The sequence below is a fragment of the Chenopodium album genome, chromosome 19, assembly GCF_948465745.1.
Source record: "Chenopodium album chromosome 19, dcCheAlbu1.1, whole genome shotgun sequence".
NCBI classification, from domain to species: Eukaryota; Viridiplantae; Streptophyta; class Magnoliopsida; order Caryophyllales; family Amaranthaceae; genus Chenopodium; species Chenopodium album.
Window position 1 is genome coordinate 43468823 of NC_137852.1, and position 23257 is coordinate 43492079.

Consider the following 23257-nt stretch of genomic DNA (forward strand, 5'->3'; position numbering starts at 1 on the left):
TGCAAAAACCATTTCAAGCATTAGTTAATTAACAACAAATGGATACATTCTAACCACTAAGCATATATTGAGTACTAAGAACTATTCAAAAAAATTAATATTAACTACTGAATCTAAATAAGATTCTAAAAAACAACAAAGACGAGGATTAGAAGATGAAGACATTGCACTTGGTGTTGTTGTTGGGCTACTTATATCGTCTTTGGCGTCGCTTGGGCGGAAGTAATTCCCGTAAAGTAATGTGAGGCTAACACAAGTTGTTAACACAATCCAAAAACGTGTGGACCCAAATCCAAATAAGTAATATTCAGTGCAAATTGCTGCTGATATTACAAACTTGAAATATCCAAAATCAAGGGTTATTGGTAAGACTCCATGATACAACCAACGAATTCTATACATTTCTACCAAACAAAAACTCTGGACTACTAGGCATAATATCCCAATGAGAAAAAACAAATTATCAAGCTCATTAACTGGTGAAACAATGTAGAAGTTTATGAATTGGAACGAAAAACAAACAAATACAAAACTTCGACCAAACACTGCACCTTTCATCAAGTATTTTGATGATAAAGCCAATAAAGGAGGCACAAACGTCAAGGAGAAAAGAGCAAGGAGTAAATTGGTAATAATTATGGTGTAGATAAATATCAACGGAAATCCGGCGACTTTTCGTAGGGAAACGAAGCCATTCTCATCCTCCTTCTCGTCATATTCACCAAAAAATGGAGCTGTTACGTAACAACAAAAATATCCCCACCAAATAATTGAATTAAAAAACATAAAATATATAACCACAATTTTCATTGCCACTGAATTAGTATGCCACCGACTCATTCCGAAAGGGCTTTATTGTTTTCACTTTTTATAGTGGATATATATATATTTTAAACTTGATCATGTAGTCATGAATCTTATAAAAAAATAAATAAAATAAAGTTGTTTTGATGTGTTAGTTGTCTTCCGCAAGTATATATATATATATATATATATATATATATATATATATATATATATATATATATATATATATATATATATATATATATATATATGCGGAGAAGTTTGGTACATTGTTTACGAGATGCAAATTTCACGGCATATAGCTTTATTCTAAATATTTATATTCAAATAATAAAATAGTAAAATAGTTTATATTCAAATAGAGAGTCTTTTGCCTAATTTATAGCAAAAATTATAGACTAGCAACAACAAAGTTATTGGTTCTTTAAAAAAAAAAAAAAAAACAAAACAAAAATCTTTTTGTTTATTAACCGAACTATGACTTTTTGTACAAAAATTAAGGAATGACGACCCTAGCTAGTTCATGAAAAGCAGTTGCATCATCAAACTATTATATGGCTTTGTATCCTTCTTTTTAATGGCTTCGTATCGTCATTTTTGTCCGAAATTAGGTTTAAGCCTAATAATTCATCGGACTTAGTTTACTATGATCTAACACAAAAATGGAATTATAAATTGTTATTGCACTTCCGGCACAAGGGATCAAAATTAAATGTTTAAAATATCCCATAGTAGTGTATAGTAATGTTACCTATATAAGCAATATGGTCAATTACTTAAAGATTTTATTAAAAACAAAAATTAAACCTTATTCAATGAGTGAATTGGACCACTAACTATGATATATTTTGGTTAAAAAATGAATGATGTACTAGAATATTTACTTGATTCTAGACATATGTACAAAGTGTTTGTGTACATAGAGCCAAAGTATTAGTATATAGATTATGTAAGATAATATTTCAATTAATATATTTAGATATAAAAAATATCTTAAAATTAAAGTGATGAATTTGCATGTGATGAATGGAGAAAATTATGTTCTATATGTTTTAGTTGTAAGAAGTAATAGTAGTCACTAAAACATTGTAATATTAATTATACACAAATTTTAATATGTGGCTGGTCACGCCGTGTGGCCAGCCATCATATGGGCTATTACGATAGTGTAGTAGGGTTTACTTGATAAATGTGTAAAGGGTTATTTCGTTAGTGTTATAGAGTTACTCGGTCAGTGTCATAGGAGTTACTCGATTAGTATTACAAGGGTTATATGGTCAATATTATAGCGATTACTTTGTTGTTTTATAAGTGGTCAGCCACACACAAGACAATTTGGTAATTAACAAATATTGTAAAATTTATTAATCTTTCAATTACTTTAAATTATTAGTTTATATTTTTGAATTGAGATCATGTGAGAACCAAGGTGAATAATAGGAACTAAGAATCAATCTCAGCCATTGATCGCACTCAATCTAATGGCTCACGTTTCACCCGCATTCATTAATAGCATTTTCATAATTTTGCAACTTCTGTAACTTTTTTTTTCTAGTTTTATAATTTCTAAGGCAATTTCATTCTTTATGACTGATTTATTTATTTTTACTAACTTTTTATTTACTTTTTAAAAATAAAACTGGAAAACACTTTGCAAAGTTGAAATATTACGAAAATGTCATTAATGACACGGGAAGCATGTGAGCCATCCGATTAACATGATTTAAGGGCCTAGATTAGTTCCTAGCTAGTTCTTATTATAGCCTTGGTTCTCATCATAACTTGGTTCTATATTTCTTAATTACATATTTACATATGCAATAAAAGAAAACATATCTTTATGATATTTACAATAGGTATTATATGATAATTTCCTTATACTTCATTTTTTTCAACAATGTCATTCTCTTTCCTATGACTCATCATTGAGTAAAATACTACCTCCGTTACAAATTAGTTGCAACTTTGGGATATTATTTGAGAGACATAATATTCCAAAGTTGCAACGTATATGTAACAGAGGTAGTATTTAATATTATGGTAAAAAATTATACATGAGTTGTATCTTATGTGGAGATTATAATTTATACCATAATATATTCTTATCAATTTGTCCATATATGTATATAATTTGTCAATTTTGGTGAATGAGTAACAAGCTTAGATTTGGTATGATATCAGATTTTGTTTCTCTTATAGGGGTAAGGAGAATGAACATTTATAATACTTCGTATATTGTTATTGTAAACCGATGTATGTATATCGAAATGGAGCATTTATACCTTAATCAAATTAGTAAAGAAATAATAATATTACATTATCTATCCAATTATGATGATATCAAGGATATTTTTTTGTCTTTATGGTCGATATTCAGTTTAGCCAATCAGCTATAAATACCCTAAAGGTTTTGACCTAGACCTAAGAAATCATCAACTCCATCTATATGAAAATGGAAAAGTTGATGTTCAAAATTGTTATTATCATAGGCTTTGCAATTGCTGCAAATGCAAGAGTTCACCCTAGTTTTTCATCCATTAAGTTTAGAGGAAATAACAATTACATTTTTAAAAATCTTAGATATATAAATTTGAAGGAAAAAGTGCATGGAAGGCAATCCTTGGAGGAGAAAGATAATACGAGTAAGCTCACCCCCATAGGGAAGAGCCTTGCAACATCTCCAGAAACACTACTTTCGGTAGAGAAAGATGATACAAATAGGCTTATCCCCATAGGGCCAAACCCGGCGACATCTCCGGAAAGTCTTCCTTCAAAGGAAAAAGATGATACAAATAGGCTCATTCCCACTGGGCCAAACCCAGCAACATCTCCAGAAACACCTCCATCGAAGGAGAAAGATAATATAAATAAGCTCACCCCCATAGGGCCAAACCCGACAACATCTCCGAAAATTCCTTCTTCAAAGGAAAAATATAATACAGATAGGCTGGTTCCCACTGGGCCAAACCCTGCAACATCTCCAGAAACACCTCCTTCAGATGATACAAATAGGCTCACCCCCACAGGGCCAAACCCGGCGACATCCCCGGAAAATCCTCCTTTAAATGAAAAAGATTATACGGATAGGCTCATTCCCACTGGGCCAAACCCAGCAACATCTCCAGAAACACCTCCTTTGGAGGAGAACGATGATACAAATAGGCTCATTCCTACCGGGCCAAACCCAGCAACATCTCCAGATTCACCTCCTTTGATTAGGTAGAATACAATAAATAAAAACATCACTTATTAAGAAATTACGTATAAGTTTATATTAGTTTGTTGTCTTATGTATTAAAGAATAATTTTATATATATATATATATATATATATTTGATGGAATACTCTACTTAATACCAATTGATTTTGTTATGCAACAATATTGGATTGAGAGTATGTTATCAAAGTCAATTCCTATTTAGAATGCAATGCATGCGGTAAATTTAAAAATAATTACTTTATTTACTATTATTTAGTTTTGTCACACATATATATAAGAATAAATATATGAAAAGTTGTAATTTAGTGCAAGGATACAATTTTTTTTTTTTCTTTTTCTATTGCAAGAGATCAATACTTTTATCATGCCAACATCAGGTTTGGGCTTGACAATATTGTAGTATTATTAACTTATTAAACTGATTACCTGACAAATAAGAGAAGCTAAGATTCGTTATAGTGTGAACTCCTCACCAATTACAACAAGTCTTGCTTGGTATATATTACGTACATAATTAGATCGAGTTATACGTCTTAAATCCAATGTATTGTGCATATACATTGTTAAAAAATTAATTATATATAGTTCATCCACAAACCAAGGATTGAACTTAACAGCTGATTTTTCAATTATTTTCATGTATTACAAAAAAGGTAGCCTTACTGCTTTAGCATATACAGTAATAAACATACAAGTATTTAATTAGCATTATAAAAATAATAATGGTGGATCATATCATGCATGATCTATTCTTATCTATTTACAATACTTAAACCATAATTTAATAAGTTTAAGGTTATAAAAAGAGCCAATAAGCTATCAGATTTTGATACGATGAAGATTAAACAAGCATAAAAAACCAAAAAAGACCCATATTATTTAATCTCCAACATGTAACAACAGAAACCTCATCAAAAAGAGAGATTCAACAATAATACTTTAATCAATTAGAACAACTAATTTAACTAACTGAATTAACGGTAGTTTAGAAATTCATTACAACAAAACTTTGATCATCATCATCATTCGTTCATTCTTAATTGATTAACAACAACTACAAATTACTCCTTAAAAACACATAGGAGAGATCAGAAAAGTAGCACTAAAAAGATTAAACAAAAACTACTACCTGTACACAAATAACAAAACATGACATATACTACTACACCCACCATTACAATAATAATTGTAATTAATTAGCTTATTATTCTTAATCTTGTTGGAACCCTTAGAAGGACGGCACGACACCGTAACCGGGGTCGGAGGCGAAGAGGCCGTCAACAGAGGCTGCAGAAACCTCGGCCTCGACATCGGTCCGCTTAGCAAAGCGGCCCTTGATGCGAGGCCTAGTTTCAGCATATGCCTTCCTAGATGCATAGCGGATAGTTTTTTCAAACTTGCGATTCTTCCTCTTCTCCCTGTACCTCAATACCCTAGCTTCCCTATCCATTCCAATCATTTTCATCTGCTGCTGCTTGTCGAATCCCGTCGACGCCACGTCTGCCATCGCACCCGCATCCGGCACCACTCCATAGTCCAACGACGAGGACGACATCTGAAATCACCATTTACACAAATAAAACATAATTTTAGTCTATATGTATGAACACCTTTATAATAAAGATTAAACCGATCCTAACAGTAAACAACCCAGAACATCGTCCGAGCTAAAAAAAAGAAAAAAAGAAAAAAACCGGAGCATCGCCCGAGCTAAGAGTAGATTAAAACGGAGTATTTAAAGTAAATAACTCGGAACATCGACGGAGCCAAGACGAATAAAGAAGAGCTTACACTGTGACTTAGAGAAGGCTGGTTGCTGAAAGAGGAGAGAGAAAAAGGCTTGCAAGCAGCAGAAGGGTTATTCTCAAACCCATCAAAATGATTATTGGGATGAAAAGAGGAGAGAGAAAACATCGACGGCTGATGATGATGATGTTGCAGTTCATGGTGATGGTGGCTCATTTTCTGATCCGGATCTGGAACAACCCCATCAGCACTAAGATCCGGATCCGGTTTAGGTTCAGCACCAAAATCCAAATCCAAATACGGGTCAATAGCATCAGATTCATCAGCAGCACCAGAGAAAAGATAATCAATCGACTTCGGCTCATCTTGCTTGTTCGGATTCGGAAGAAGCCATGAAGCCGCCTCGGCTTCATCGGCGTCAGAGTAGTAATCATCGCCGAATAGCTTGTTAATGGCCGCCGACTTCGCGGCGGCGGCGGCGGCGTTGGAGGGGGAGTTTTGCTCGCCGGGAGGAGGAGGAGAGAGAGGGTCGTAAAAGGGGGAAAGAGGGACACGGTCGTGCCGACGAGCAAGAGGGTTAGCAGAGTGGATATCACGGTCGCAAGTGGCGCAGAGGTGTGCGGCGTCAGCTTTGCAGGTGACAGTGGCTGGGGATTGCTCGCAGACCTCGCAGACCCAGACACGGGCGTGCCGGGAAGCGAGCTTGTTGGCGGCGTGGATTTTGGCGTCGCATGAGATGCACAGGTAGGCCGTGTCAGCGCGGCAGAACACGGTGGCGGAAGCGGATTTGCACGAGTCGCATAGTTTTGCTGCCATAAGACCTCCTCCCATTATTTGGCGTTTTCAAATGATTTTATTTTTTGGGGGAATTTTCTAATAGCTAAGCAATATCTTTGATTTCTCTATTTGTGTTTGTAGATATGATTTTTATTTAATTTAATTTTTGAATATATTTTTATTTTTAGGTGGGAAGTAATTAGTGTAGTAGGAAAAGGATGAGAGTGAAGGGTGAGTAGAGTCAATCAATTATCTGATCAGGAGAGAGAGGAGATCTAAGTTGGACAAATGGGAAGATGACATGTGGATCAGCCTTAGCCACTTACTTGGGAAGACAAAAAGAGGATGAGAAAATCGTTTTTTTCTCTCCCCTTACCCTCCTCCTTTGCTTACTTGGTGTTGGTGGTCCTTGTTATCTCATTCATCGTTCTAATAATACAAGTAGCTTGGGTATAGATTGGACTGTGCAAGCTTCACCTGTTAATCCTGACCTCATCCGACACAAATGAATCAAACTATGATATTCGGAAGGATCTGACCCGAATAACTTGACTCGTATAGACTTGATACCCGAATTGTCTCAAACTAAAATTATCTAATACTTGAATTAAAAATGCTGCCTGGTGCTATAAATGAGTCAAACTTTTCATCGCCAACCAATATAACATGAGGGTGTGAAGCTAGGCAAGGTTTATTCACTTAATTTCATGAGGGTGTAGCAATATAACATGCAATGTCTTCGCTCATCACTTTAAACTTGACTAGCAAACAAGAGTGTATATTAATTAGATCAAATAATCAATAAAATTTAACTTAGCTAATTAAGCTATATTCTTTCTTCGTTTTAGATCCTCATTATCATATGGAGTCGTATGTAAATTAAATTGTAAATTCGATTTCTATTTAGACTACATACTTTGATCACATGTAACCCTCCTTGTTTATTAATACACGAAGTACACACACTTTGATAAGGTTGCAAATCTTGCAATAATTAATATCTTGATTCTGATGATAGTAACATTTTCTAGAGTATGAATTTCGTCACATGGTATATACTGTAGCTTTTATCCCCCAACAACTAGTGTTCACTCTTTCTTTTTGAGCACAAACAAATTTATGAATAAATTTGGCATGTTGCCTGCTACATACAAATATAGATCTCGATTAATATAAAATTTTCTTAAGATGGGTATTTCACTGGATTTTCAATTCATCGTCAAACTTTTGTGTGCATACCATATTACCATCTACCCCTTCACCCCTTTCTCCAGTTCTCCATGACTTTAACTATACTGTAGTGTGACTTATAATTAGTGTGCATGGTCTTTTAAACATAGTGACTAAAGAGAAATTCAATAAAAATCAATAGCATAAGATTCATAATTATTAGTTTATTAATGTGTTAAGTGTCGTCTAAACATTTTGTGTACATATTACAAATTTTGATAAGATAAGTACTCCGTAATAACCTATATGGTTATATATGCCTTTATCATACTTGTTTTGAATCATGTCAAAATTCAAAAATGTATTTCGTAATACACATACATAATGGTCCATCAAAGAGGTGATCATGTCTAACCCGACTCGAAAAATACTCGGATTAGACATGATCACCGATTCCATCGTAATTTCTAATATATACTTTTATAGTAATGGCCTATTGTAATTCCTAATTTAATTATATGGAGTACGAAGTATATTTAATGGTCCATAGTACTCTATAGCTAAAAAGGAAAAGTAGTGATTATGTAAATAATGCATTGTGTATTAGTACAAAAATGACAGTACTTTGGTGTTAGATTTTTTGGAATGGCAGTTAACCTTGCAGTTGATAGGGACAAGGATGAGGGTTGGAGACCACGGGATACATACGTACATGTACATTATTGAAGTTGGAGGATTTGGGCCGCTCATTTGTTTGGGCTGGCCTTTCGAAAACTGAAGGAGCTTTATTATCATTTCAATTATCCACTGTGGGTCCCGCCTTGATTTTTGAGTTTCATTTGTGCGAACTTGTCAAAAAATAAAAGTTGTAAAATGATGAAATACCCACCCGCTTTATACTGTATTACTGACAGTCCTATTAGTAAGGATTATAGATATCACTGTAATAATAATGTATTCATCAAAATGAATAAAATTAGATTTTAAAATATTTACTCTCATTTTTAATAGTCAAAAGATTTTAAATTGAATTAACAATTTAACATTATAAAACGGAGAGTATACAAGTTTTTCATTATATCAAACCAAATTTGTGCCAATGCAAGTATGATGGTGGTGGCGTATGCACAAATGCACAATACTCACCAATCGCTATATACATATTGAACACTAAGATAACGTAAACATTTATTCCAATGAATATAAAACTTCATTTAAACAAAAGAGCTATAACTAATACGATGTTTATGTTCATTGGAGCTATTTTATTTTCATTAGAATTTTGAAATTTTCATTCTTTAGTTTCTGAATGAATCAACAAGAGTGAGAAGAGGAGAAAGAGGGTTACCAAAGTCCTTCCAAAGGAAAAAGTGTTTAGGTTGTGGTTTATGGACTTCGATATATTGGGCTTACAAAGTCATTGCATAAGTTGGTCCAATGGTCCCCTCTAGTAAGTGGATAATCTATTATTTAACCAAACGAATTTGTAGTGTTGAATAAACAAGTCTCCTTTTTAGTTGCAAATTTGCAATAGTACATTCATTTTCACGGGAGCATGTTTAGGACTGTTAACATCTTTGATTATGAATATTGTTAATCTTATTACTAAGTTAATTTATATGAATATCTACTCAAGTCATACATAGTAGTTGCTAGTATCCAAATATGTGATATATCCTTTCCAATGGAATTATTTAAAATTTTTGATGATTCACATAAGTTGTAAAATTAATTTTTGATGATTCACATAAGTTGTAAAATTAAGAATAGAATATAGTGTTTAAACAAACTATTCTATACATAAACCTGTTCAAAACCATTAAGAGGACTAATCCTAGCTAATTAAGGGGAGTAATAATGAAATCCACCCTAACCTCCACGGCGTAAAATCCACCCAACAACATCATTCATAATAATCCAAATCACAGATAAAATCTCCTAAGATACCACCGAGCCACCTTGGAACTCCCCAGGCCAACTAAAGATCTCCCCGACGCTACCCTGGAGAAGCACCTTATCATCGCAAAAACAACCCTAACCTATACAAACTTGGCTTACAAATTCCTTAAATTTGTATGAATTTGGTTTAAACTTTAAGATAATAATAAGAAACGAGCCTAGACAAGTTAGACAAGGAGGAGGATAGTTCAGACCACTTATAAGCCTAAAGGTAGTTCCATACTAAAACTACTTAATAGTAAAAGTTACTCCTATACCTTATAAGATGATCATTTAATTTCTCTCTTACATACTCTAACACGGGGCATTCACCAGTGAGACTACATAAGTTTCAACTATTTGTGTATTAAATTGTAACTTAAAAATCAATTTTACTAGCTAGAATCCAAACATGTGTGCGTGAGATGTCATATTTTTTAAATTTATATGTAATTTTAAATCGCAATATATAAGTTGTTAATTATTATTTTTGATTTTAAAAAGGGAATTAGAAGCCGGGGGCAAGGTTACGTTAATTGAGGGGGAGGAGTGGTGGTAGTGGTGGTGGTGGTCGTAAAGAAGAGGCCAATCATGGTTAAAACAATTCAACCATGTAATTTAATCTAAGGGGTTAATTAACTTTCAATTCTTCTTGTATATCTTTCCTAAACATTTTTCCTTAAAAGCCCCTTACAATGACTTGCAACTATACCGGTTAAGCTGTTAAGAGTGAAAATGCTAGAGGAATCATAACTACTCATCAAAATAGAATCATTATCTTGAAAACATGATAACTACTCCAAAAGAAATTCTACAGTCAATTATCGTTGCCATGCACTAAAAAGAGCTAACATGCCTGCCTGTTCAAAGTGTGGAAATGTAACTGAAAGTGCAATTTGTAGCATCGTATTATATTATGTTTCAAGATACACATGAAAGGTCGCATCTACTAACATGTATTGATTCCAAGATTTCCAACTTCAGGATTTAGATTTATCAGCATGGATAGAGTTGACCTTTTTGGTTACTCGTTAGTATAAAGGTATACATAAATTAGATTATATTACTATTAGAACATATATAAAATTTGTCAACTAGCAAGTTGTTCTTGCATTTTTTTTTCTTGATTAAAGTCATGGATTGTGTGATGCCACCGAAAATGGAATAAATGGATCATTTAGTTGATTTGACAACTCCATTGCCAACTTTAATAGATGAATTACACATACTAATAAGGTTCCTAAGAAAATATAAGGCACAACGACGAGTATTATTATTAGCTATTCTAATTACAACATAAATGATTGTTAAATTTCGAAACAATATGAAATGGGCCTGGGCAACCCGAACAAGGAGGAGGAGAGTTTGGGCCACAAACAAGGCTTTGGAGCTTCCATACTAAAACCAATTGGCAATAGTAGGAGGTACTCTTCTACCTTATAAAGTGAAACCATCTCTCCTCTTTCTCCAATGTGGGACACTCATAAGTGGGCTACAATGGGATTCAACAATGATTGTACCGTAAAGTAACTTAAAGACACAATGGTAATTGGTCGCATGATGATGTTTTAAGTGTCATGTGATTTCATAATCTTCATTTTTTTTTCCCTTTCCTGTCATGCACCCGCTAAGATAATAATGGAGTTCCAATTTATAGTTTTACTTTAGATCATAAATCAAAACCCTAATCATATTCTATTAGTATTGAGCTGTATAGAACCCCTATAATGTCATGGTTGATCAATTAAGCCAAATTAGTTAAAAATACATATATCGATCCAAACAACTTATTTATCACTTTTAAACATAGCCGTCAATTCGAAACTACCAAAACTTCACATAATTTTTTCTTTCTATTAAATATGTGGGGGAGAGGAGGCCCAAGAGGCGATATTTAAAATTAAAGATAAGCATGTTTGACAGAATAGTCCTAGCTTTTACATGATGTTGCTTGGTAAGGAAGATATGATTATATGTAGATATATAATGAGAATTTCTCCTATTTGAATGCATATAATCCTAAAACAGCCAGTTGCAATAACACAACATATTTTCTGTTTTTAGTGCATAGATATAGCAAGATCTTAAGGTTGATCAAATATTCTAAAAAGGATTATACAATAAAATATAAGAAGTGGAATAAAAACATGCATATCTCAAAGTTAATTATATGCTTAATACTTACTTGCCCATATCTTTCAAAGCAGGTTTGCCAAGATACTAGGAAAGTGCACGTCATTTTCCACCACCACAAGCCACTAAAAAAGAGTGTCCAAAGTTCAGGGGAAATAATTTATCAAGGTACATGGATAGTTACAATTCATATGTTACTTGCAAATTTACATGTTCTTTTATAAGTTATTGTACACATCAAATATTCAAAGCCCTACATACCCATCATAATCCAGGCCATCATGCATATATGCATATGCAAAGGATAATTGAATTGAATCTTATACCCCAAAATAAATATTTGATCATTGATCGAGTATCTTCAGATCAATTTGAGGTTGGATAGAGGTTCATATACGTGGAGGAGCCTGAACTCTTGATCTCGAATTCATATACATGGTGGAGCCTAAACTGTACTCGATCTGTATCTCTCATCTACCAAAAGTGTTCAAATTTATTTTCAAAAAAAATAAAAATGTTCAAATTCAGCTACATATATACAAATAGTATGATGGGCGTATAAATGGTATGTAGTATTAATTAACCTATACAGTTTTTAATCATATTACACACAAGCCAAGTTAAAGAATTAAAGTTTGAAGGACTAGCTCAAACATCAAACTAACTTGTTTGTAAAACGCGTATGACTGTATGAGTAAAGATTTTTTTTTTTTAAATAATAACACGAGCTAGATATCACTCAATCTACACAATATATAGCTGGTTAATGTAGTTTCATTTCTTCATTTTCCTAAACCTATTCCTCATAAGTGGAAATTTACTTAGGAAAATCATTTTTCTTTAGTTTGTTGGGGATTGCAATTAAGTCCCACATGGAGAGAATAATAACAACGGCTTAGGTTTTATAAGTGCGTGTTCTGCTTACCATATTTTCACTTATATATAGACCCAAATAAGTGAAAATTAATAAGTTAAACAAAACAGAGCCTAAACAGACAATATTATACTGATAGTCTAATATGGAGTGACGAGGCCTGGCCTTAAGATCTTGTGTTAGTTATATATATGCACAAGAAACAGAAAAAATACTGCGTGTTCTTGCAACTGGATGATTTAGGATTACTATATAGATTACAAATTTACAATAGGGGAAATTTCATATCTTCATATAATCATATCTTCCCTCAACCCTACCAAGCAATAAGTAAAAGCGTGGACTATTTTGTCAACATTATGCATATATATATCTTATTATTTATTACTATGTCATGGAACAATTTATTTATATTCCGTATCAAGTACGAAGCAGTGATCGACTACTAATTATGGAGAAAATAAATTAAAAAAACCGACAGTGTTGTATTTTATTTTGTTTAGGTTATTTTTTAATATTAATATTTGTTTTATTTTGGAGTTTATATGAAAAGACCGCAAGTATGTTGAATCATACGTGTTCCATTATGTTGGGTCTGTTGAGTAGTAGTAGTACACTTTTCGTAATTTCGTACCATAACAAAAACCAATACCTATTGTATGATGTCTAGTTGGATTGCACCTTTTTTGCTTCTTGCGTCTTTTAGGCTAAGGATAATTAAGAGATAAATTAAGGTCTTTTAATTACAAGTATGTGTTAATTGTTTATACTTCGTATTTAATTTGATGTGGATAGTTAAATATATATATATATATATATATATATATATATATATATATATATATATATATATATATATATATATATATATATATCAAATATATCAATATATGATATAGTCAATATAGTTCAATTAAAAGTTTGTATTGATTAGAAGTTTGAATCTTAAATAATCTCTGTTATGTAGTCCTAAATTAATAAAATAAAACACATAACATAAATTAAGTTTTAGTCATAAGTCCATAATATTAACACTTGTTATATACACGGTTACCGTACACCAAACAAACATAAGATTATTTTTTGCTCTTCATTTGATTATTAAAGAATAAACAATCATCAAAATGAGAACAAAACACCTATAGGTGTACGGTACACCCGGGTGTATATAACAAGCTCTCCCGTAATATAGATTTGACACATTAATTGTAATTTGTACTTTACTTATAATTTTTACAAGTTGATTATTGTTGTTCGTTTTGGCATATCATGCTTTCTAACTAAAGTGTGATGAGCTCAACTCGTGGCTCCACAATCCAACTTTAATTTTAACATATTGGACAAATATTTAGTGCTGTACTGCAGTATTACGAAGTCTTCAATTTTAGTATTGCTTTGAGCTTACGTTTTTATTAATGTGCTAGCTTGTAATTAAGGTAAAACCCGTATTTTAAATTATACTTCGTAAATAAATGGAATTTCATGCGAGTCAATCTAATATAAGTTTAAAGGGCTAAAACCCCAATAAGACAAGAATGGCCTAGGAAGAAGGATAAGAGAATCCTCACCTCAACTGTTCGACACACACATCTTTTCATTAGACAAGTCTTACTAATGGGTGCTCGGTATATTATTACCGGCAGTCGGGGTGCCGCAACACCAAGCTTGTAATTCTTCGTTCCCAGTTTGTAATCCGTTTCCCAGCAAAGTTAAACACAAATTGGCTTCTTTACATTACTTTTATTTATCTCATTGGCTTAAGAATATGTTCCTTCTTTCCCCACTTCTAATCAGTCACTCAAGCAATCACTAGACAAATAAATGTACAAATATATTCTCCACTTGCCCAATATCTAAAAATTTTATGAGTTTATATTGTGCACCAATTGATTTATGAGTAAATTATGTAAGGATATATGGGCTACTCTAATATTTTAAGTATCGTGTATATGGATATGGAGTATAAAGAAATTCATTTTTAATAATATGTTTCAAAATTATTTTATAAATAAAAATGGTAACTTTTGTTGTGAGCATTTTCTTTTCTTCTCCCCTTTTAAGGGTTTGTACAATGAGTAGATATAAAGGCTAATATATGACCTTAGGTTTTGAGTGTACATAACAAACTTACTTTACAAGAAATGAATTATTGAATTTATATGATTAGTTTTGTTATAATTTGTCCTTTTCCTTCTTTAATACAAGATTGTACAAAAGTTTTTCTTTTTTATTTTTCAAATTTTTTGACATAAATGTTAATGATTATTACACAAACATTTCATGGACCCAATTACGTATTGTATAATTATTTTACACTTTAAAATATCATTTAATTAGAAGTGGTTCAAATTTATTATAATTATAAGAATATCTTCAAAACTATGTGATGAGTTAGAAAATCAAGAACAGAACAAGTCATTTTAAGTAATTAATGAAGATATAATTCCATATCAACTGAGACATGAAATATTACATAATGGAGTTGATGATAGTCTCTCCTCTTGTATACATCTCTCGCAAGATTAAACCAAAACTCTACCATTTACGAAGTAGAAGGCAACCAAAAAAATAAAAGGAAACCAAGATTGTAAAGGACAAAAATATATCCATATGGGTCATTATCTAACTAACTTCAAAATTGATGGGTTGAATTCGTCTCAAATTACCAGATGCTTCAGTAATCGGCGATTTAGAGGTGGATTAATAATTTGGTACACGTATTCTCCTCCTTTTTTTCCACTCTCTAAATCTAATAACTCGGTCTAGTAACTGGAGAGAATCCTCACCCGTGTCACCAAAAAAAAAGGGTACGTTTTTTTTTTGGTGAATGTAATGAACTTATTATTAATCATGTTGGCGAGAGGTTTCATCTTCTTTAGGCTTCTCATCATCATCGTCATTTCCAACACTAGTACTCTCATGATCATCATTAGCAATAACATTATTATTACCAACCTTATTAAGATGATCATCATCATTAGAATTACTCTTAGGAATGAGCATTAAAGCAGGGGTAGCCAAGAAAGTAGGCTTATCATTGCCAGCCATAATAACAACAATCTTTTCTTCAAAAATAGGAGCACCATTTATCTTACTAACACCTTCACCTTTCTCACCACTCTCCAAATCTCCTCCTTCATTATTGCTTTGTTGTTGAGGATCATTATCTCTTGACAATCTCCAATAAGAGCAAGCCAATATCAAGAGGGCAAAGGCAATGAGGCCGAGCATCGCCGCTAGTCCTCCGAATAGGTAAGGCACCGGTGAGTGCCAAGGTGATCTAGGAGACACCGTTGTCGCTCCCGGGGCAATGGAAAATGATGAGGTCTTCTCCGGGGTTAGGGTGGCGTGTAAGGTAGTTGTCATCCTCATTTTTAAGTTTGTTCTGTTTTTTGGGTTTGGGAGATAGCAAAGGAAGAAAAAAGGTGTTATTTTTTGTGGTTTTGGTTGTTGTTGATGTTGTGGTTAAATGTTAGGTGGTGGGTTATGAATGTGAGTGTGGATGATAGAGGTGTGAGGGTGTATTTATAGGAGAAAGGAAAAGAAAATAAAGTAGGAATGAAAGAGATAATTTGAGGGAGTAATTAAAAGGATCACAGATAGAGTGATGTTATGTTGTTGGAAAGAGTTAGCTAGCCTAGGAGGATGGGCACTAGTGCAAAAGAAGCCTATAAAAGTTAAATTAAAATTAAAACTAATTTGAGAGGGAACCTTTTTTTATTTTGTTTTGATTCCATCTTGTATTCCTATGTATGTACCAAGATGGTGTCAATTTAGTGAAAGATGATAGGAGGCCCGTTGTATACCTCAACAAATGGTTTCGACCGTTGGAGCCCACCCTACTACATACATGTCACTAACAGCATGGTTATTACTTTGTATAATGGATGGTGGTTGTTTGGTTGACATCTAAATATATAAAAATTATAAATTTTTCGGGTGTTGAATTAAATGATCGAGTTACATGTTTTGGTAGACATATATAGTGCATAGGAAGTCACAATTTGTAGGCATTACTACTTAATTAACTTACTAAAATACAACATAAAATTGACTTAATTACCTTATTAATACCCTGACGTACAATACCTTGACCTATTAGTTGTGCAACCAAACAATACCTTGATTTATCGGTGTGGTGCGATAAATTGAGATTCATTCACTACTTGCATGCAAGTTTGACAACCTAAGCTACTATATATACTACGTACGACTCCGAGTAATGGACAATTAGAAGAGACCTTCAAGTCCCACTAAAGAATGCACGCTAACGTACTAGCGCTCTACTACCATCAGATTAACGAAAATGAGTCGAAATTATACACAATTAGGTGAATGTATTTGTTCTGTATATCTATGAGTTTTCATTCAACGTGTACATTTTCAGTGCATGTGTATGCCACATACATACAAGCTAGCTCTTTGAGCTATTGACTTGTTGGTTGAACATTCAAGTTACTAATTAACTACTCTGTAAGTCATTTGATAATTTTGATTTCAACTACAAATAAAGAAATCAATAAAATTAAATGTAAAATTTATAATTAATTTAAAGATAGTGTTAATTCTGTATTTGATATCATTATAGGTCTCTCAACTCAAAAGAAATGTTGATGAACACAACTAGAGAATCGATGCTAAAGTTGTAAAGTATAGAGACATTAGAGAGCAATACCTTGTTTTTCAAAATAATTTTCAAATGATAGAATATATATGTAGTACGCATACATATGTGGTATATCCTCTCCATTTAAAAATAAAAACCACACATTATTTATATTTTGCACCATTTGTTATTGGAATTTGATTGTTATTTTTCCTAATTAGGGAAAATAAAAATGGAATTCTACAACTTAAGGCAACATTTTTTAGAAAAATGATTTCCAAAACTTTTTTTTTTGAAATCTTCCAAAACTAATTTAAGTAGCTAATAAACATTAAATATTCGCAATTGTAAATTTACGACATTTTAATAAATTATTTCTAAAACTATTAAATTTCAGTTGAATAAATTTTACTCCTTATTATGTACAAGTAGCGCATAATAAAGCAAGAAAATACTACTACTATTTATACTTAATTAATAAAGTTTGTGTATCCTATGATGTATTTGTTTTAAGAGTCGTTTTTGTTTAGGATGGGCATCATATGAACAATTTAATGAATTATGATGTCAATTATCTCAAATTTAGTTAGCACTTAACAGTGTGATGGTTGATGACAACTTTTTATCTGCAAAGAGGAATAGCCCATATCATGATATGGCCGATAAATACATTCATCACCATGATCATATCTTCATCGTCATTTATGTTTTATTCTGTTTCTCAGTGATGTCAATGTAATTCATATGATTGTGTATCCAATAATGTCACACCACCTATATCAATCATCCTTACTTTCCTCACAAATTATACGTCTATGTCAACCTTGTTTTGTTTTAGTTATTTTTTTTTTTTTTTTTTTTTTTTTTTACTTTTACAAAAAAACTTAAACCAAAATTTCCTATAATTAAATTTTAACACTTAAATTAGCAAATTAATTATTCATAAACAAGGATGCTTATTGTAAATTATTATCTCGCAAGCTTTATTGATAGCACATAAAATAATGATCAGGTTAGACCAATTCAGATGCATATGATTATTAACAATTACAAGTTTGGTCTAATCGTATAGAATATGGAGTACTTAACCATAAGGTCCACGTTAATCCCCTTCCCCTCATACGTATGTAAAGGATTAAATTGGTTAGTAATTCTCCAATAAATTAATTAAGAGCCTAATCGGGCTTATTTCACTCTCTTATGCCGAAAAACATATGACTTAATAACTATTAAAAACTATGTCTTATAAAATTCTAAAGTTTCCATGCATTGATTGACATCCACAATATGAAGATAATGTGTGTACAATACATATTTCTAGCAATAGATCGATATCTTATTAGTTACTTTTCAAACCAATTGATTAAGCTTCAAAAGGTGTACTTAACATGCTTTAATTACAGTACTACTATCAAGTAACTTTAATTTATTCTGTTACTAAATGTATGAAACTTAGCCACATGAACTGATTCCTATATCTTTTTTTTGTTTCATCATTTCACCACATAAATAGTGATTACATGAATGTCACAAGATGATTTGTTATCTTTAGCAAATTAAATATTAAGTACGTGTTTCATTCTGCAGAAGTTTCTAAGAATAGTGGTATATGCCAAGTTTAACAAAAGTAATCACATAATTTTTAATTCGATAAAAATGCTAACCTAACAACTAATATGCACTTATATGGTAAGATAATTATATTAAATTCCTTCATATTATATTTTGTTTGTTAATGACTACTTAAAGGGACAATTAGTTTCATATTCGCCACTAATTATATACAATGGGCCTCATCATAAAATGTGTTGATAAATATATATAGGTACATGATGTACCAATCAGAGTAATACCACTTTAATGACAAACAATGAAAGATTATACACATAAATATACTTTTTTTAATTACTCCACAGTATAGGAAGATAATTAGGAACTTCATATCCATCTAAAATTATTTAATACTGAGTACTCACTTTTTCACACTTGTTAAAGTAAAACTTTAATTATATTTATTTTTATTATGTATGTATGTAAATTATAATTATAAAAAGTTGATATTCAGAAAACGCATGTGAGTGCTAAGACAAATTTAACCAAGCCTCATATTAGTCGTATATGTATCTTTGTAAATATAAATTACTACATAGTAATTAGCTATTAGCTGTGAAATTTGTAAATAATGTCAAAAATCAAACTATTATCGATAGATACTTTAAAAAAAATGAAGGTATAGCATACGCTAGGTGCAAATCTTATCCGGATTCCAATATTATAACTTTGATTGATCATCTTCCCCACGAGTCCATTTCAAACGTTATAGTGGAAACGCACTCAAATACTGTTTTGGGGGGCAAATTAACAAAGATGATATCATCCAATCCATACTCATTAACCTGCAAAGAAGATGTATAAAGAATAGAATGGTGGGTAAAGTAACAACAACAAATTGTTCTCCCCTTTAGTGTAATTTCAATGCACATCATGACAAAAACTATATGCTTTTTACACATCTATGACATTAGTTATGTCTAGCGTATAAAATATAAATGATGATCAACTGATAAGAAAATTATTCGGACTTAATTACTTGTTTTGAATTTAAAAACATAACATAGCATGTGGTACGCGGATTGAATTTCTCAAGTTGAAAATTAAGCTTATTTGAATTCAGATTAGTCGAAATCCAGTATATTCCATATTATTGAGCAAGATACCATCATAAAATAAACGATGTGCTAGAGTAGCTAATCTAGTGCTACATACTTTTCGTCTACTTTATTTCAGGTAGTGATATGTGACCTAAGCTTATATATAGATTAATTTTGCTATTTCACATAATCATATATCTCTCACTTTAATTTTACTGGGGCCATATGTATACTATGTGAATAAATATATTGTTACAATAATTGATTGGAGGATTAATCAGCACTAGGGGCCCGTGAGCACCAAATTCAACCATCATTTGATAGTTTTATTGACTAATACAATTGGATAACATATAAATATAAAAATAACTATACCTTAATTAGATTACATATGAAGCATTTATAACTTTATTCCCGTCAAAAAAAAAAAAAAAAAAAAAAAACTTTATTAGTTTTAATCCTTGATTAGACAATACAAAAAAAGGTTCGATTTGGAGTTTAAATCTATACAACATAGATTAATTATGTCATTTGGATACTCCTAAAAGAAGGTTTGGCAGTTATTCCATCATCATTATCTTGAAGCTTAGTATGAAGTCATTTCATATGATCAAGTGAAATGAATATGGAATATATAGAAATATTCTTATAAATAAATAATGGATAAGCCTTAGACAAATTAAAATAACATATGGAATTTGATTAAGTACCGTATCTTTTTTTTACTTACAGTGATGGCATATATTTTACATATAATATGTATCTGCTTAGGTTTGACATTTGATAGTGGATTAATAGAAAAAAGGAGGCCAAGAAGATGTATGAAAATATTTATGATGCATTTTATGAACTTATTAACTGACCGTAGATTCTCTTGTCTCCAATATTGCAATTTCTATCTTACTCCTGGAGTACCGTGCACATGGTACTCCAGATCTTATAAATTCATGTTATTTTGATATTAACTTCTTATTATTTCAATTTATATATATGTTATTTCTAAATAAATGTATGTTATTTTGCTTTTTTTTTTCTCAGTCATCTTCCTTCCATACTCTCTCTTCCTCTCTCAGCTCCTCCTACTCAAAATCACACACTTACTCTTCCCTTCTTCATCCAATTTTCTGGGTTTCCCATAATTCAACCTCTCACTCTCTCTCTTCCTCTCACTACTCTATCTAATTCTAAATCAAAGACACTTTCTCTCTCCTCTTTCTTCTTCCAATTTTCTGGGTTTCTTAGAAATCAATTGATTTGAAGCCATTATTTAAGGGTTCAAATGTGTTCATGTCAAGAAATTTAGTACCTTCTAAAGTGTTTGATTCTCTTTAAACTCAACGCTGCTAATGTTATTTTGATGTAAACTTATTATTATTTCAATTTATATACACGTTATTTTTAAATAAGTACTTGTTATTTTGTAAATTAAAAATAGCATGAACGGAGGTTGAAGTAAATAAGTAAATAACATATTGTTGTAACAAAAAAAAACACAACATTTTAGCAAAATAACACAAAGTATACGCAAAATAACTCAAACATATATGTAAGGAGTATCATGATCTATTATACTCCAGGAGTATATAATACTAATTCCTCCAATATGGTTGCAACTATATGAATATAATAATCCTGTTCAAGGATAAATATCAATATATCTAGTGTGCTATTGCCCGCTCCTTTTTTTTTTTAATCTCAAAAAAAATTATGAATTGGACGACATGGTTATTTTTTAAATAATAATATTGATTGAATCATAAGATTTTGATAATGTAAAAAGTCTAAATTAACTAATTATGTAAATAAAAATTATAATCTTTTAACACCTTATTTTGATAGATAAATACGAAGTAAAAGAGCGATAAAATTGAGGATAGAATAAGGAGAAGGTGAAACCTCAATTTTCTTAATAAAATGGTGATTATGAAAGGAAACTAGTTCCGACTTTCGCCCCTCCCCTTCTTTCTATATCTAATTGAGTGTAATTTGTAACTCTCAATTCTCAAGTTCTTTTTTTGTATACTCACAAAGTTACAAGAGCATGCAAAGAGTAGAATATTTTCTTAAAGTTGCCCACACGGTTCACCGACTACATCCGAATCCTACTCGAGTAGCACACCTGACTTATGGTGGGTGAGTCTCCCAATAAGAGTTTCTGCATAGGGGCAAAGAGTAGAATATAAATGGGTGTAGAGCTGCAAATTTAGTGCAATGATAAAAGTCATCTTTAAATTATCCATACCCTAAATTATATCTAGTTTTAATAGTATTGAATTTCACGTTTGTCATTTGCTTTTGTTTTACTCAAGTTATAGCATTTGGAAACAAGACTAGAAAAGAGATAAAAGTTGATGGTGAAGTGATAGCAATATTCAAAGGTGTATACCTATTCCATTGCGCACTCTAGCTAGCTTAATGCCCTCTTTTTCTTACTTTTGATGTGAGATATTGTCATTGGTGTATGTCTAATTTGATGCCATCTTAATCCAATCAATTTCTCTATTTTCCTTGAGGCTTCATTTTAGAATATGATGCTTTTATTGAAGAAAATATTTTTAGGCTCACCCATTTGCCAATTATTTCTTGGCCCTACCAAATTTGTTAATTAATTCCTTCTTATTTTTAATCATTTATTGTGTATTTCTAATAGAAGTTTCTTCCATTTTCTATTTGTACCAACAAAATTAACCACCCATGCATATTTTACGTATAAATTTTATTTTTAGAGCTTACTAGCTTCCTTTATTTATGTCATTGCCCTTACTTCTACTCCGTACAACTTTACAAGTAGCGCATATATTCCCAAATTGATAAGAAACATTACACTATTGTAGCTATTGACCTTATTTAACATGCTTGTTACTATTACAAATTTTAGATGATGGTAATTTAATAAAGTTTTCTCTATCAGATTAAAAGAGTATAACAAAAACTATGAGGTTATATTGACAAAAATGTTACGGAGTATAGAGGGAATTTGACGTGGGAAAATCTGATTAACTAATCGTCTATGCATATATTGTAAGTATGTGCTTCCTCATTGCACCATGTTAACTTTTATGATTTGTCAATTCACAACTTTGAACATTAATATGTTTAATTCTCATTGTTTTTAAGTTTACTATACTACCCAAATTAACATGACATCATTGCTTTTAAGTTCATTACTAGTATAAATGAAATTTAGTTGCAAAAATGATATAGTCAAAAGTTTAATCTGATCCAAAACAAGACCTATGACATATTTCAATTCAAATTACTTTGTTCCTCCGTCCCATAGCACAATTACAACTTACAGTACAAGTTACCATTTTTATTTTATGGCCGAACTTTGA

General features: G+C 31.5%; 2 protein-coding genes across 2 annotated transcripts; both read right to left on the reverse strand.

The window, feature by feature from the left end:
• Positions 1-4881: 4881 nt before the first annotated feature.
• Positions 4882-6755, reverse strand: LOC145593781 (zinc finger protein CONSTANS-LIKE 3-like). Its single transcript, XM_081650135.1, has 2 exons — positions 5819-6755; positions 4882-5582 (listed from the first exon to the last, which is right to left on the reverse strand). The coding sequence occupies exons 1-2, from the start codon at positions 6602-6604 to the stop codon at positions 5256-5258; spliced, it is 1113 nt and encodes a 370-aa protein (XP_081506261.1). The 5' UTR covers positions 6605-6755; the 3' UTR covers positions 4882-5255.
• Positions 6756-15083: 8328 nt separating this feature from the next.
• Positions 15084-16154, reverse strand: LOC145595797 (protein GLUTAMINE DUMPER 1-like). Its single transcript, XM_081652222.1, has one exon. It carries the CDS (start codon positions 16035-16037, stop codon positions 15510-15512), a length of 528 nt encoding a protein of 175 aa, XP_081508348.1. The 5' UTR covers positions 16038-16154; the 3' UTR covers positions 15084-15509.
• Between the last annotated feature and the right edge of the window lie 7103 nt (positions 16155-23257).